This window comes from Rhagoletis pomonella, unplaced genomic scaffold, assembly GCF_013731165.1.
Source record: "Rhagoletis pomonella isolate Grant_MI unplaced genomic scaffold, Rhpom_1.0 Rhpom_scaffold_00007, whole genome shotgun sequence".
Lineage (NCBI taxonomy): Eukaryota > Metazoa > Arthropoda > Insecta > Diptera > Tephritidae > Rhagoletis > Rhagoletis pomonella.
The window spans coordinates 38651678-38667293 of record NW_023458561.1 but is presented as its reverse complement, the minus strand read 5'-3'; the positions used below and the strand labels follow the sequence as shown (position 1 = coordinate 38667293).

Genomic DNA, 15616 nt, shown 5'->3' with positions numbered 1-15616 from the left:
CAGTTTACAAAAATTTTGCCTATTTAACTCTGTTCCGGTATTGAAGCCTTTAGATTCAGTAACCCAGAAATGCATCGTGTTTATAGTAATTCGGTGTCAAACGTTTAGCTGTTCATCATCGAGCAAAGCGTCGATAACAAACGTGCATGTTTCAATAGGAGCGCGCATAGTGAAGAGGAAAGCGTCATGACGCGTCAGCTACATATCGTCGTTTAAAGTACAAAACCGCGTATGTGAGGTTGCATAAATTATTTTGTAGAGTGTAAAAACTCTCATATTTCAAAACGGTTCTCTAGTTTATAAAGCAACCGCATTTATGGTTAGTATATTTCAGGACGAATGGATAAGGATTGAGCCAAGAGCTTGTGTGAGCAAATCTAATTTTTGGCAGCAAAAGTCAGTTACGTGGTTATGCAGAATGATGATGAGCGGTTTTGTACTTTAAACGACGATATGCTCTCCGTTTTGTCCGCCGCTCCACTATGTGCTTACCCTTAAAGCAGAGTCACATGATTTATCCCAATTAAGAAAAACAATTTGTTAATTTGTATTGTACTAATCGTGGGACCCAAAAAAAAAAAAAAATTTTCCCAATTTATTTATTTTGTACCAATAGCCCAATATCATAAGTTAATATGTAGTACAAAAATATTTTTAAGACAAGCTAACGAACGAAATCGGACCATAAATACCGGTTTATCAAATATCACGATTCCTGCGCCGCCTATCGGCAAAAATTTTGTATGGAGTTATTCGTTTTCATTTAATTAATATACGTTCTAAATATGAACCAAATCGAGTTATATATATATATATTTTTATCAAAAAATATTGAAAATAAATTAGAATAAAAAACTTTGCATATATTGCGAAAAATTCTCTGTGCCATTACTTTTGTCCGGCACTGTATATGGAAATGAAATAATGTGTGTGCTAACTTTACATAATTAGAAGAACTTCCCAGGATATCTCATTGTTATAAAGTATTATTCCGGCATGGATTACAGCTGTTATGAGTCGTGTCGAGCACACTAAATAGTGATTAATATTTTAATTGTATGTACTTTATTTTATTTTACCGTTTCCAATGCTGTTGCACAAATCTTTTAGAAATAATCGTATATGGGACTATCTTTTGTGATTGGCATATAATTTTTATTGTAATTACTTATTTATATGCCTCATTTAACTTTTTTCTCAGTAAAATAGTGTTGGTTACCATTATCTGGCTACTACTGTACAAAAATTCATCAACAATTTTGATTTAATTGGAATGGTCTTGTGAAACCTTGCAAAATCTCGTTTCGTGTCAAATTTGCTATTAAAAAAAAAACGCATCAAAAGACTATAGCAAAGTGCAGCCATGACCGCCGTATCTGGAGATCTGTTCTGCATTTGTAACTAAAATCAAGCGCCATTGAATGTTAAATACACCACAGCAGCCAAGTGATGTGATTATAGGAGCGTAAAACATAGGTTTCGACACCTGGTTCGAGCAACATCTAAAAATATCAAAAGTTGTTTCTAACTGCGGCAGGTTACATACATATATGGCAAACCTTCGAGTGTATTTCTGTTATCCAAAAGATTCTCATAAAATATTGGCCGTTAGGAAGTGGGTTAAAATTATAGGTCCCTAATGTCATTTAGGGTAAAAAAAGCTCAGTAACTACAGCCAAATAATAGGTAGTTTAAAGTTCAGATTCTAACTAAACGAACAAAATGCTATATTGTGCAAGTTTAAATTAACTCAAAATCTCGTTGATTTTTGAGAATTTCTTTAGTTAGTGGTCTTGCTCCCACACAAAAAAAAAAAGTTTAACATACTTTTTATGGAAGAAATCGCTTAACATAGTCAGCGAAAAAAGTTCTAGAAAATCAACGATATTTGTGAGCTAATTCAAACTTGCACAATTTTACTTTAAAATTGAATGGGCTATAAAACTGCATACTCCAATTATTTCTATAAATTCCAATTAAAAAGTTTAAAATTTTGATGTTCATTTTTCGAACTTTGTCAAATTATTATAAATGTTATACCTTGTTTATACCGACACATAAAGCGCTTTAGACTCAGTTCGCTGTGATTCAAAACGGATGCATAGAATTTCAATACGGGTTGAAATTGAAAAGTGTATTGACTTGAATTTGTTTTCCAATCCGTTTTTTATTTCTCACACCGGTTAGAAAACCCGTATAAACGAATAATTAATTTAACGCAAAATCAAAATTGGCTCGTTTTCTTTATACAGCCCGTTTTAATTGAAGTTATTATTATAACAAAATTTGTATTGCTGTTCGATTCCATTTCGGTCAACTGCGCAAGTTTATTATTAAACAAATGTGGAATAAAACCAATAGAATTTGTTTACTTTTCAATACGGTTTCATGGACTAAGGAATAAACGTTTGAAAGAAGTATGTGCTGAATCCAATCGGTTTTTTGTTAATACGTTTTTTTCGTAGGTATAAACAAGGTACTAAACAAAATTCAAAGCTTTGAGTTATTTGTTTTCGTTGTAGCATGCACTATATTTCCCTAACAAAATAAATTAAAAATAACAAATAAAAATAGATGATCAAAACTTGTCTCATTAAAAAAAAAAAATAAACTTCCGGTCAAAATAAATATTATCAAAAATCAACGCGAAATCTTAGCCGTTTATTTGAAGCACTTTTGCACTTTTTTTGTACTAAAATTTATGGGGCTATAAAACTGCATACCGTAAAAGTGTATGAAAACCAGAACTTCGGAGCAAAGTTTCTTTTTCATCGCTTCGTTCTATACAGCTATTTATATGATCCCAATGTATTTTGTCTTGTAAATAAAATGGCAGATACTAACCCAGCCAGCAAAAAATCCGAAAATGGGTTCGAAAACGGGGCACAAAGTCGGATACGTCGACGATCCGTTTTTCCACTAAAGTGTGCGGTATGAATTAATGTATGTACAGACAAGAACCGAAAAGTGTTTTGGAATGATACGTTTTTGGCTGTTTTTCTGAAATTTCTCTTATTGAGTTATTCGTTCAATACTCATTCTTTCTGTACTTCACGGGTGTTTTTTCATGGTTCGAAAGAAATTAGGCGCCTGATGGCATTCGAACCCGACACCATCTGAAAGCTAACAAATAGTAACTAGCACGCTCCTCTGCGCGCTCAGCCACTACCCACTACGTATACGTGCTTTTAAATATTCTGGTCGAACAAATAAAATACAATTATTGCTTTCAAATAACATCATCAAAAACGAAAATAAATGAAAATTTAAGTCCTTTTCTGTCCGATTTCGGATAGGGAAAACTCACTTTTTTGAACGTTTTTGGATACGTAAACGAACGCAAATTATAGTCGTTTTCCGTTCGTTTCTGGATATGGGGAATTGTACGAGACTGCACTGTCGGCAAAATTTACTTTTCTCTGGTCTTGCATTTACATATTTCGGCACATTTGAAAATTCACAATAATAAAATGAAAACGGTGGCCATGGTAGCAAGCAGAAAATTCGCAAATCCAAATCCAAGACCATTTCCACAATATCCTGAACAGCCCTATGGTTTTTTAATCGCCGTTCAAATTGACGTGACTACTGGGTATTGTGCAATGAACAGTTTTGCCAAGTAAAAATTGAATGTCAATTTATTTAACACAGTTGTTTTTAGTGCCCTGATAAAAACTTTGACTAAAAAAAATAAAATTTGTATAACGGCCAAACTACGTCCTTTGAATCAAATCAAAGTGTAGACTGACGAAATTATGTATGAAATTTTTTTATTTTTAAAAATCTTTCATAGATCTCTTAGAGGCACATTTGGCATAACCCATCTTAAATAGAAATGTTTAATATTTTTTCTATCTACAGAAGTCTATAGCAACAGCCTTACAACATCGTACTATATGCCGATGTACATACATAAGTACATTACGGGGTGTCACCAAAAAAAAAAGTTGCGGAATTATAAAATGTATTATATTTTATGACAGAGGTATTTCGGTAAGTTATTAAGATTTACGTGATCTCCAAAAATCTAATTATTTTGATTCCGTTGATACAATTTTTAAGGTCTGCATAAGATAAGCTTAAACTCTTCTATCTGATGAGGCGTTTTTTGGAAAAAAATTTTTTGACTCGATTTTTCGAATCGGTCCAGCTCATTTATTTATTTATTTATTTTTTTTATATTGTGGCGGGAGTCTCCAAATATAATAGATTTTACAATTCCGATGGAAAACCAGTAACGATTATGCGGTGCACCATAAGGTGCATACTTCTTCACTGTAATTATAAAAATAAATAAAAATTTGCATACCTTAACCGTTTGCGACGTTCTATTAAATCAATTGGTGGGCGAGTTTCATTTTGCATCTTCTGTGGGAATTCATCGCTGGCTTCGTTGACTTCATCATGTCCATTGGCTTCGATTTCGTCGCCAACCTATAATAAAATATAGTAAATAAAGGTAAAATATATGTATATCGCAGATGTGTATATGAATGTATACAAATTGAAAAATCGCAAAATAGAGAAGAATTATAACAACTGTTGTGCTGCTAGTAACAATGTAACCACCATTTCTTAAAATAATATTAATAATAGCCTGGCGCCATATGTTGTAGAAGTAACATAGTACCTTAAGTTCATTTTGTCTCTCGCAGACCGTGGACATATATGTAACCTAAATGTACATACATATGCCGGTTAACATTGGAGCAAAATTACATAATTCACTAAATTTACTGAAACCTTAGAATTGTGTAAGTCGTAGGCAACTATGTAAATGAAAGTAAAATAAAGCTTGTATTTGTATTTTAATAAATATTTAGTATGCACTGCCGTTGGAAAAATTACAATTCCAAAGTTCCTTATACGCCGTGTATTCTTAAATGTTGTTGACTTTATTTGAATATTCATCAAATGAAATGTCACTGAATAATAAACATTGAGGAAATTAAGTTGCATTGTTCACATAAGAAAATTCACTCAACAAACGAATAAGTCTTACAAGCAGTTGCCGATTGTGTTAGAAGGTCTATTTTGTACGTTACCTAGAATTTTGTATCGGAAAATTTTATTACCAAATATTCTTACCACTTCTTGTAAGTGCAATTCTAAGAGTAGGCTTAAACTGAATTTACAAAACAAAATTGGTTTCAATGGTTGCTGCAGACGCGACAATTGAGCGGTACCGGGAAAAAGGAAGCGAAGAGAGACATTTTTGAAAGGGGAGGAAAAGAAAGATGTGAGTGCGAAAAGTTTGAGATACTGTCAGGCAGGAATGCTGCTTGACCAAGGCGAGATGAGAAGAGCAAATAATGCGGCTTGAAAACAACAAAATTTTTTCATATTTTTGTTGGGCTGTATTATCCATTAAAAAATTAGCAAAAATTCAGATTTCCATTTGTTTTTTTTTAGAAATTTTTCTTTTTGTGGTTAGTTATAATTTTGCAATATAATTCAATGAATATCATCATGCATACGCAGTAGACTGGGCCTTATTTTGCAACTTTGTCCTACAAAGCAAGACTCCCCCCCAGAAAGGTTAATTTGGTCATAAAAACGTAACCTGCGAAAAATTTTCAAATCGGATAACGGAAAGACGTGCCTCAAAGGCCCTAAAGTTCAGCATTTTCATGGAATTTTTCACAAAGCGGTCAATATTTTGCCTATAAGTCAGTGGGAAATTTAATATATTTAAATGGCACGCGATGGAGTTTTGTTCCCCGATGTCAGTACAGTATTTTTAAACCTCCCCATCTTTTAAGGTTATTGAGGTTTTTTTTTTGGGGGAAAAAGCTGTGAGGACTTTTGAAAAATTCAACATGGATTCTCAAATATGGCATCTAAACTAACCGTAAATTAGATTTTGCTTTACAAAAGCTACATCAAGTGCCATTAAAATATACTAAATCTCCCACTGACTTATAGGCAATTTTGCCCAGGTTTCGAGGCAGGTCTTTCCGTTATCCGATTTTAAAATTTTTTTCGCAGGGCAAGTTTTTATGACTAAAGGAACATTTCTAGGGAGTCTTGCTTTTCCCACAACGGCGATGTAGGCGGTTTTGCAACTGGTCGATGGGTGGTTTTGCAAAAACATCGACGATATATATTTCCTATGTATGTTTCGGCTACACAGCTAGATTTACGATTTATCTATCCTATACAATTAATAACATTTTCCACACAAAGCTACTACTCCCCTAACTATATATTTATATCTACATACATACAGTATTGGCCAAAGCAATAGCACCCCCATTTCCAAATGATCTTGTTTGCCAGTCCTGTTTATTTATTTATTTTTATAATCTACGATCCGACGAGGCCACGACCTTTACCCATCTGTTGGATGAAATCGATTTTTTATGAAATTTAAGGTGTTAATAAATATTTCGCGAGTGGGTTGGCTGAAAAATTCCACGCCAGGATACTTTTAATTAAATATTAAAAAATTTTAATTACTTTTTTTTTAAATTTTGTACTCATTTCTTTAATAAACAAATTATATTGGCGTTTAAAGTACAAAACCGCGTATCATCATTCTGCAAAACAGCGTAACTGATATTTGCTGCCAAAAATTGGATTTGCTCACACAAGCTCTTAGCTCGATCCTTATCCATTCGCCTTGAAATATACTGGTCAGAAAGGCGATTGCTTTATAAAAAAAGAGAACCATTTTGAAATATTAGTGCTTTTACTGACTAGAAAATAATTTATGCAACCTCACATACGCGGTTTTGCATTATCTCGATACGAGTTTTAGCATTTTGTTGATACGCGGTTTTGTACTTTAAACGACGATATACCAATCGAAATGTAAAAATGTTGGGTTGTCTATTTTTTTCCTGGCCTACCTATCGGGTTGACAGCTATGAACAGGTAGGTAATACTAGTAATTTTCACTTATCTTTTTAACACATTCTAAAGGCATAGTACTTTCGATTGGTACACTGAGAAAAAAACGCGTTGTAAAATTAAAATATTTTTATTTGATTACCGTTTAAAAATGTTCATATTTAAATCAAGTGAAAACTGTTCAAAATTGAATATTTCCATTATATATACACTACGTATAATGGAAATATTCAATTCAAATACGCCCATATTAAAATAGGGCATTTTTCACTGCACGAATGGCGTTTTGCACGTCTCGGATGCTTTTTCATATGTAATAAAGAAATCATGCACAGCGGTGACAACACATACACACATACATGTTACATCCAGCGAGCAAAAAATCCGAAAACCGATCCGGAAAAGGACAAAAAACTGGATGAAGTGCGGATTTTCGTCCGTTTACTGATTCCATTTCCGGATACTTTGACGATCCGTTTTCCCACCACTAAAGTGTGCGGCAGAAACGTATGTACAGACAACAGTATGTGAAACGGATACGTTTTCGGCTGTTTTTTCTGAAATTTGTCTAATTGAATTTTTCGTTCAATATGCTTTCTTTCTGCACTTCACTGATACTTTTTCATGGTTTAAAAGAAATAAAATAAAATTAGGAAGTGCCTGACGGAATTCGGCACCTTCTGGAAGCTAACAAATAGTAGCACACTCCTTTCCACGCTCAGCCACTGCCAACTACGCATGCATGCTTTCAAATGTTTAGCTTGAGCAAATAAAATACAGTTATTGCTTGCTAATGACATCATCTTTTTCGAACTTTTCGAACGTTTTCCGGATACGAAAATTGATGATAACTGTAGGAGTTTTTCTATTCGTTTTCGGATTCGGAAACTTGGAACTAAACTGCACTGTCGGCAAAATTTACGTTTCTTTGCTGGCTGGGATGTTTAATTAGGGTCCAATTATCATTAGTCGGGAACATAAAAAAATTTTTTTTTTCTTCTTAATTACGAAAAAGCATCTGTGCACTTCACAATGACATTTTTTTATAACGTATATACTCAAATTTAAAACGAGTTGGGTTGGTGCTCTTTCATATGCGTATTTTTTGTAATTTAGCACGTTTTTTTAATTCTAAATTTTTTTTTCTCTCAGTGTATATGCATACATATGTATGTAATTTGTTCATTAAACAAATGAGTGCAAATTAAAAAAAATTACAATTTTTTAATAATAAGCTAAAAATATCCTGGCCACGATGATTTCCGCCAATCCACTCGCGAAATATATCCGAAAACGTTAAATTTCATACAAAGTAAATTTCATCCATTAAACAGATGGGTGAAGGTCGTGCCTTTGTCGGATCTCTAACAAAACCCATATAGACCCAAGTTTTAATTTTTATAAAAGAATACAAAAAAATGCAACAAGCTTTCACTTAAATTCCAAACTTTTTTCTCAAAAGTGTTGGAATTTTTTGAGCACGCATTTTAATAGCCCGTTCAATTTTAGCTCAACAATGTGCAAGTTGCAAGTAAATAAAAATCACCTTTGATTTTTTAGATTTTTTTTCGCCGAAGGTGTTGCGGGTTTCTTCCATATAAAACTAAATTGTGAAACAAAACCAAATCTAAAAAAACAACGGTAACTTTTTGTGACTTGAAACTTGCACAGTGAAAAGAGTTTGAAATTTAGGTGAAAATTTGTGGCACTTTTTTGCGGTCTTTTAAAAAGTTTAAAACTTGGGTTTGTATGAGTTTTGTTAGAGAATGAAATTTATTTTAATTGAAAATTCTTAAAAATAAATAATTAAACATAAGAGGCAAACAATATCGCATTGAAATGGGGGTGCTATAGATACATATATCCAATACTGTAAATTCAACTACTACTCACCAAAAAGCTAGGACGCTCAGCGGCCGTATCGTTACTCATGCTGATCTCACTATTACTGCTGTCACTGTTATTACTACTCAAATCAATGGTAATGCTGTGTGAATTGTGAAGATGATGATCGTTGGCATCAACGACGTTACTTGTATTATGATTAAGATTATCTATTGTGATATTCGCATTCGAAAATTGAACTTTCTTAATACGACTGACACAATCACTACTGTTGCTACTGGTTAACTGTGACGGTTCCTTTTGCGGCTCACCCGATGTTTTGTTATCTGTAAAATAAGGGGAAAAAATATGAAAATTAACAATAATTGCACTTCGGTAAAAAATAAAAATAAAATAAAAATCGTATTGTAACGTATAGGTACTTTGTATGTTATGCCGCTCGCAATTTGTCTGACGCTGATTACTACTCGTACTTGGTTGACGATTGCCGCTGTCCAAACGGCCAACCATTGACAAAACGATTATAACAGCAATAGACAATGTTGTCAGTAATGCGACGGTGGTGATGATGATGAACATCGATTAATACGGGAATAGGTACCGTTTTTGTGCCTCTAGTTTACTTTGCTCTTGCGTTAATATTTTGGCGCACTTTTTGGTCAGCATACATACATACATACGTATGCTCTTGTTGCAGTTAGTGGTATTTGTTTGCTGTTGTTTGGTTTGTAAATGAACTTGAAGTGATGTGAATGCTGCAGTGTGACTTTTTTAGGCTACAAATAAGGGCGGGCATGTGTAAATGCAATAGACGACGAAGACAACGACGAGCGCGACCAACCGCTCAAGTCTTTAAAGTCAAAATTTTGCTCGGCGGGCTTAGTACTTCAACTGCTAAATAATTTACATGATGAGTTGCATATATAATAGCTAGGCATGTAGACACATGCATATTTATATAAATGTGTATGTGCACGGATTTGTATGCGATTCTCTATTGCGTGACTATTAAATTTCTAAACGCTTGCAGCTTGAATACAAAGCCTAACGCTGCATTATTAGGCCCTGTATGTCGTCAGCGAAGCACATACATATGTAGGCTTGTATTGAATTTTTTTTTTATTTTTTTTTTTTATGAAACGCAACTTAACGGGTAAATAATAATAATTATGATGAGAATGTTACGCAGAACAACTCAAATTGCATCGAAAGCCGGCGAACGCTTATAAACATGCAAAGCTCATTTGCACTAAGAGGCTATCAGCATTAAGAAATGGCAAAAAGCAACATTTTTATATTTCTTAAGTAATTACCACCGTTTTAGTGTTATTTATTAAAAGCATCTTTTGAAAAAAAAAAAAATGGGGAAAAGTAAGCAAAGGTCAAAATTCGGAGGTGATTAAAGGTAAAACCCCAAATGTAAAAATACCATTATATTTATGTAGTATGTGTATGTCGGTATGTATTTATATAAGTATGTATATTAAAAGCCATTGATAGCTTAAAAAACAAAATGTTAAATATATGTTAATGCATTCAAGCGAAAACAAAATAAAAACACTCAGATACACATGCATGTACATTAGACTGCATCACTCTCCATACAAAAAAAAATAAATAAAATTCGGTTCTGTGTTTCCATTGGAATTATAAAATCTTTTATATTTTAAGACGTCCACCAAAATATTTCGGAAAAATATTAAGATGGACCGATTTTAATATACCTACAAAAATAGTTTCTTATAGATTTGTTTGCGAAAAATTCCCCAAATATGCATAAAAATATTAAAAAAAAAAATGTTGAACAGAATCGTAGCAATGGGATTTTGATGCTGCTTTTTCACTTTTTTCAAAGATTGGTATAAGAAAAACTTGAATAACTGAACCTAAACTATTCCGATTTAGACTTGTGAGGTACCATTGGAAAGGTAAATTCTCACCCTTTTTATCTTTTTGCTAATAAACTCACTCAAGAGAAAGGTAGAATTAACGAGCATCATTCCGAGTTGAATTAAGATGTGTTGGTATTTGAAAACAAAATGGGGACATGAATGACTTTTTTGCACAGAAATAAAAAGAATGGGAAAATACCTTTCTACTGAGATAAGTCTAAATCAGAATAGTTTTGACCAAGTTATTCAAGTTTTTCCTAAATCAGTCTTTGAAAAAACTAAAAAAAAAACAGCATTAAAAGTCCCATTATTACGATTCCGTTGAACAGATTTTTACATTTTTTTATGCAGATTTTTCAAGCTTTATCTGTTTTGTCGTCTGAGGAGATCTCTTTCAAAAAGTTCTTCAAGGAACTATTTTTATTCAGAAAAAACTCGATTTTGGGAGGTATTTTCCAATCGGTCCAGCTCACGTAAATCTTAATATTTTTCCGAAATATTTTGGTGGACGTCTTGAAATATAATAAATTTTGTAATCCCGGCGGAAAAACCGCAACTTGTTTTGGTGATGCAGTCTAATGTACATACATACATAAACAAGCGCACAAAGGCACAAAGTAAGAAACTAAAAGTATAGGGTAAGCGACCAACGATCGCAATGACCGCAAGCTACATATGTCATACTTTTATACCCTGCAGTGAAAAGTTAAACCAGTCAGTAAAAAATACTAGTGAACTGATATAAGCTAAAGCGGGGGCCTACCAGTTCGACAATTTCGAAAAACTTATGCGATCAGCGACATATGGCTTTGAGTTATAAAAAAGTAATTGAAATTAAAAAAAAAAAAACTATTCTTCGTTTTGAAACAATAAAATGTAAATGTAAATAAGTTTCCGAAAATTAAATGAAGGCATATACTTACATACCTACATACATACATATAAGTATTCACACTTAGGTCTCTTTTTATGCGGTATTTGCATTCCTCAGAAAGCCGCATAAAAATGTTCGTTACTGCGTTCAAGCATTTTCAAAAGCCCCATAAATCCAAAACAAAAAAAAAATTATAATAATGACCCTTCATAAAGCAAAGAGTTAACCGTCCTAAAAATAGAAGTCGCTAGCATGGAAAACGCTGAAAGGAGAAGGGAGACGAACTTATCTAGCTGAAAAGCTAACTGGTAGAGTAATACATAGTTCACAACTAGTAGCTTTCCCTGCAGGGTATCTACAAAGATACATTCATACTTATGCACAGCTATGTGCGCATCTGCATAGCTGTATGTATATTTATTATTGTATATAGGTTTTTGTCAGCCAGGTCAATGTCTACATCATTTGGTATGCAATTTTTCAAACATATAATTAAAATAAAAAAAAACTCATCAACACATATACAATGGCGTAGCTAATTTAAGCTTGTACTTAATACTTAACAAAAAAAAACAAAAAAACAAATGAAAGTAAACTTTGCGCCAACGTAGCTCAAGAGTTTGAAAATAAAATGAAAGTTAAGAAAATAAAAATAAAATATAAGATAATAAAAATAAATACATAGTTGAAGATTAAAAAGAATATAAAATAATAAAATAAGTAATGATTAATCCCAACTAAAATAAAAAAAAATAGTATATACGCGCATATGTATGTATTTATATATACACACATATAAGTATATAAATTTACGTAATTAGCTATGCCACTTATATTTTCAATATTAAACATCAAAGCTTTTAAACAAAAGCAAATAAAATACTGATAACTGATAACAAATAAAAAATGAAATACAATTTACTGTCGCTCCTTATAAATATCGCTTTTATGAAAAAATCTCCTTGCTTATCTCAAACTAAAACTGTGTTTTGCTTTAAATTTAATTATGTGTCGTTTTTTTTTCAATTCAATATAACATTGGTATACCCTTCAAAATCTCATTGATAATGATTTTGCTTAAAAAAAAAACATATTGAATGCAAAATTTGTGCAAAGTAATTAATCTCAGAAATACGCTTCACCTTTAATTGTCGTATATATATGTATGTACATATGCAAGTGTGACGGCAAGTTTAACGGCAATGGCCAGTACGTCAGGATATGCTGTGACGTGGCAACCCACCTTTGTAGTGGTGTCAGCAGGTAGTTCACTGCCAAATTCCAGAGAAGAGGGGAGAGAACCCCTCCCTGAGTAGTGCCTGTAGAGACCTATCTGCTTATTGTGGTGTTGCGAGAATTCTTCTTAATCTGGCCGCTTCCTTGGTTTCCTCAATTCTTTTGCAATAACTTTGCCAGGATTTACGTTTCGCAGTTCTAACTGCTATTTTGTATATTTTCAAATTAGCCTTATAGGCTTCCCAGTTCTCTGTTGCTCTCGTGGCTTTGGCAATATTGAATATTGCCCTATTGGATTCACGTAACGAAGATAATTGGTAAGACCACCAAGGTGGTTTGGTTTCCGCCCTGTATCGAACAACCGGACTTTCAGCTGAAAAAGAACTATTCATGGCTTTAGTGACCTGATTAACCAAGCCGTCCAATTCCACCAGCGTGGCGGGGTCTCGGGGAGGTATCTTTGGCAATAAAGTCCTTGGTCTATTGTTGTAAACCCCCCAGTCGGTATTTCGTACGTTTCTGAACTCCCTAATTTCGGGGTATCAAGCTCTATTTCGAATTCAATATATCGATGGTCAGAATAAGACTTTTTTGTTTCAGTACTCTCCCTCTCTTGATTTTATGGGCAAACATGTCCGAAGTCAGGGTTATATTTAAAACTTCCCCTATACTCTTTGCAGTTAGACGCGTCAATGCAAATATTTTTGAACGCATTGTGCTATCAAACTGAGAATGTAAAATTCAATTTTCCCGTGTAAACACCCCAAAAAGGAGCTTTTGCTACTTTACCGAGATAGTTCAGAAATTTTACCAAACCGATACAGTGAAAGTTATACCAAAGCGATACAGTGTTGCTGTTTCACATTTTTGCTGGCGAATTAGTGAGAAATAGCAAAAACTAATGTGGAATAAAATAGTAAACATTGCTTTTTGAAAATTAAAAACCACTGCCGAAAGTACCTTTATATGCCTGAAGTAAATGCTTCTGCGACTAAAAAATTTTGAAATATTAGTTTGAAGTAAGTTTTCGAAAGTATCTACTTACTGTTACTCCCAAAATAGAGCGCACGGCTCAATTAAGATATTAATATTCGGAATGTTTACATGCTAATTTTTTTTTAAATTTTGTATTAAAATATGGCTTATATTTTAGCAAACTCCAATTAAATCCAAGAATGATGCTGTGTACAAAAATTAAGAAAAATCTGCAAAGTTTAAGCTATATTTTGATACAATATTAACAAACAATTTTTAGCTTATAAAACATTGCGAATATTAATTTTGGGAGTAACAGTGTGTACATACATACATCAGAGGCGGATCCAGCGGGGGGGTTTTGGGGGTTAAACTACGTGTCATACATAGACGCCATATTATACATACATATGCGCCACATTAAAACACCCCCCATGCGTCCGCCACTGACTGACACGTAGTTTAACCCCCAAAACCCCCTGCTGGATCCGCCACTGACAAGCATACATAATTTGGTACGGCTTACGGTTCTTATTATATTCAAAGACTAATACGCAGTTATTTCCAAGGCCTGCTACGCACTGAGATAACGGGGGGCGTTCCACAATGATTCGTACTTGGCTCTTTGCTATGGAACATTATGTATGATGGAGTTCTTCGTACCGAATTGCCCGAGAGATCATTGCTTTGCAGACGACATTGCGGTAGCAGTGTCTGCGAATCTGCTCGATGTCATATGCGAAAGTGCAGCATCATCAGTCGGTGTGATTAAAAGATGATTAAATAGCTTCGGCCTGGAGTTGGCCGAGCAAAAAACAGAAGCAATACTTATCTCGAGTCGTAAGAAACTAGAGGAGGTAGCGCTAAAAATTGGCGACCACACCATCACGATGAAACCCACAATTAAATACCTAGGAGTGGTGCTATGCGTTTACTCTTAGCGCACATGGCGCGGCACAGTATCCAGCATACTTCCGCAGAGTCAACTTATCATACCGCTTCTGCGCGCTCCGAGTTTGCTGCGCCTTCAGAATAGTGTCGGACGAAGCAGCTTTCATAATCGCCAGTATGATACCCGTAGATATACTGGCGAGAGAATCGACGGTTCTTGCATCCAAGCCGCGTACTCTAACTCAATTAAACCGGCGTCAAAGGTCTTTGGATCTATCGCTGCATACCAAATCTGGTATCTTGGCTTAATAGCACGCATGGCGAAGTAGTTTTTTATCATACCTGTTTAAATTCAAACAAGAGCACGACCTGTACTGCGACTTCTGTGGAAGTGGCGTGGAAGAAGACGTGGACCACGTATTATTTGAGTGCCCTCGATTCCATCGGCAGATGAACCAACTGAAACTAGCCGTTGGAGGGGTGTTTACGCCACAGTCAGTAGGTATGGTGAAAGGAACCAGTGAATGGGCATCAACCAGCGATACATTGACTTAAATTTTCAAGGAACTGAGGGACCTAGATAAACAGCGGCGTATCAACCGTAATTAAGCCAACTCTTAGCATAGCCGTGGACTGGAACCACCTAAGGATGTTCACCAACCAAAGCGTAGGTGCGGACTGAAACCTAGTCCGTTTCAGCCGCCCAGGTGGCAGTCTCGAAAATTGGTGCAATCGAAGAATAGGCGCGGACTGGAATCTAGGCCGTTCCAGCCGCCAATGAAGTGCAGTTTCTTATGCAAGCCTGCTCAATGCAATAGCAGCGTCAAAAAACAGGCATAAGACATGCCGTAATTTTAAAGTATTTATTCTTACTCTTTACAAAAGCGAAAAATAATAAGTTGTATCTAAAAGATAAACAAATAAATAGTTAAAAAAAAGTCTAACTCTTTAAACAAGACGTGACAAAGCCTACTAAGTGTAGCCCAGGACTGAGTACAACAGACTGGAACGAACGTGCGAACCTAGTCCTCAACCGCCTCCCGACGAAATA

General features: G+C 34.4%; 1 protein-coding gene across 3 annotated transcripts in view; it reads right to left on the bottom strand.

Moving 5' to 3' along the window:
* The window catches only part of LOC118742753 (acetyl-CoA carboxylase), a 46943-nt gene that overhangs the window by 17575 nt on the left and 13752 nt on the right, over positions 1–15616 (bottom strand). For 2 of the 3 annotated variants that reach the window (XM_036475070.1, XM_036475069.1), the window contains exons 2-3: positions 8746–9023; positions 4310–4434 (exon numbers count right to left, since the gene is read on the bottom strand). In XM_036475070.1, coding sequence (XP_036330963.1) covers positions 4310–4434; positions 8746–9023 — 403 coding nt within the window. Of the gene's footprint in view, positions 1–4309; positions 4435–8745; positions 9024–9119; positions 9374–15616 lie in introns of those variants that run through there. The other variant, XM_036475068.1, reaches the window with a different exon arrangement.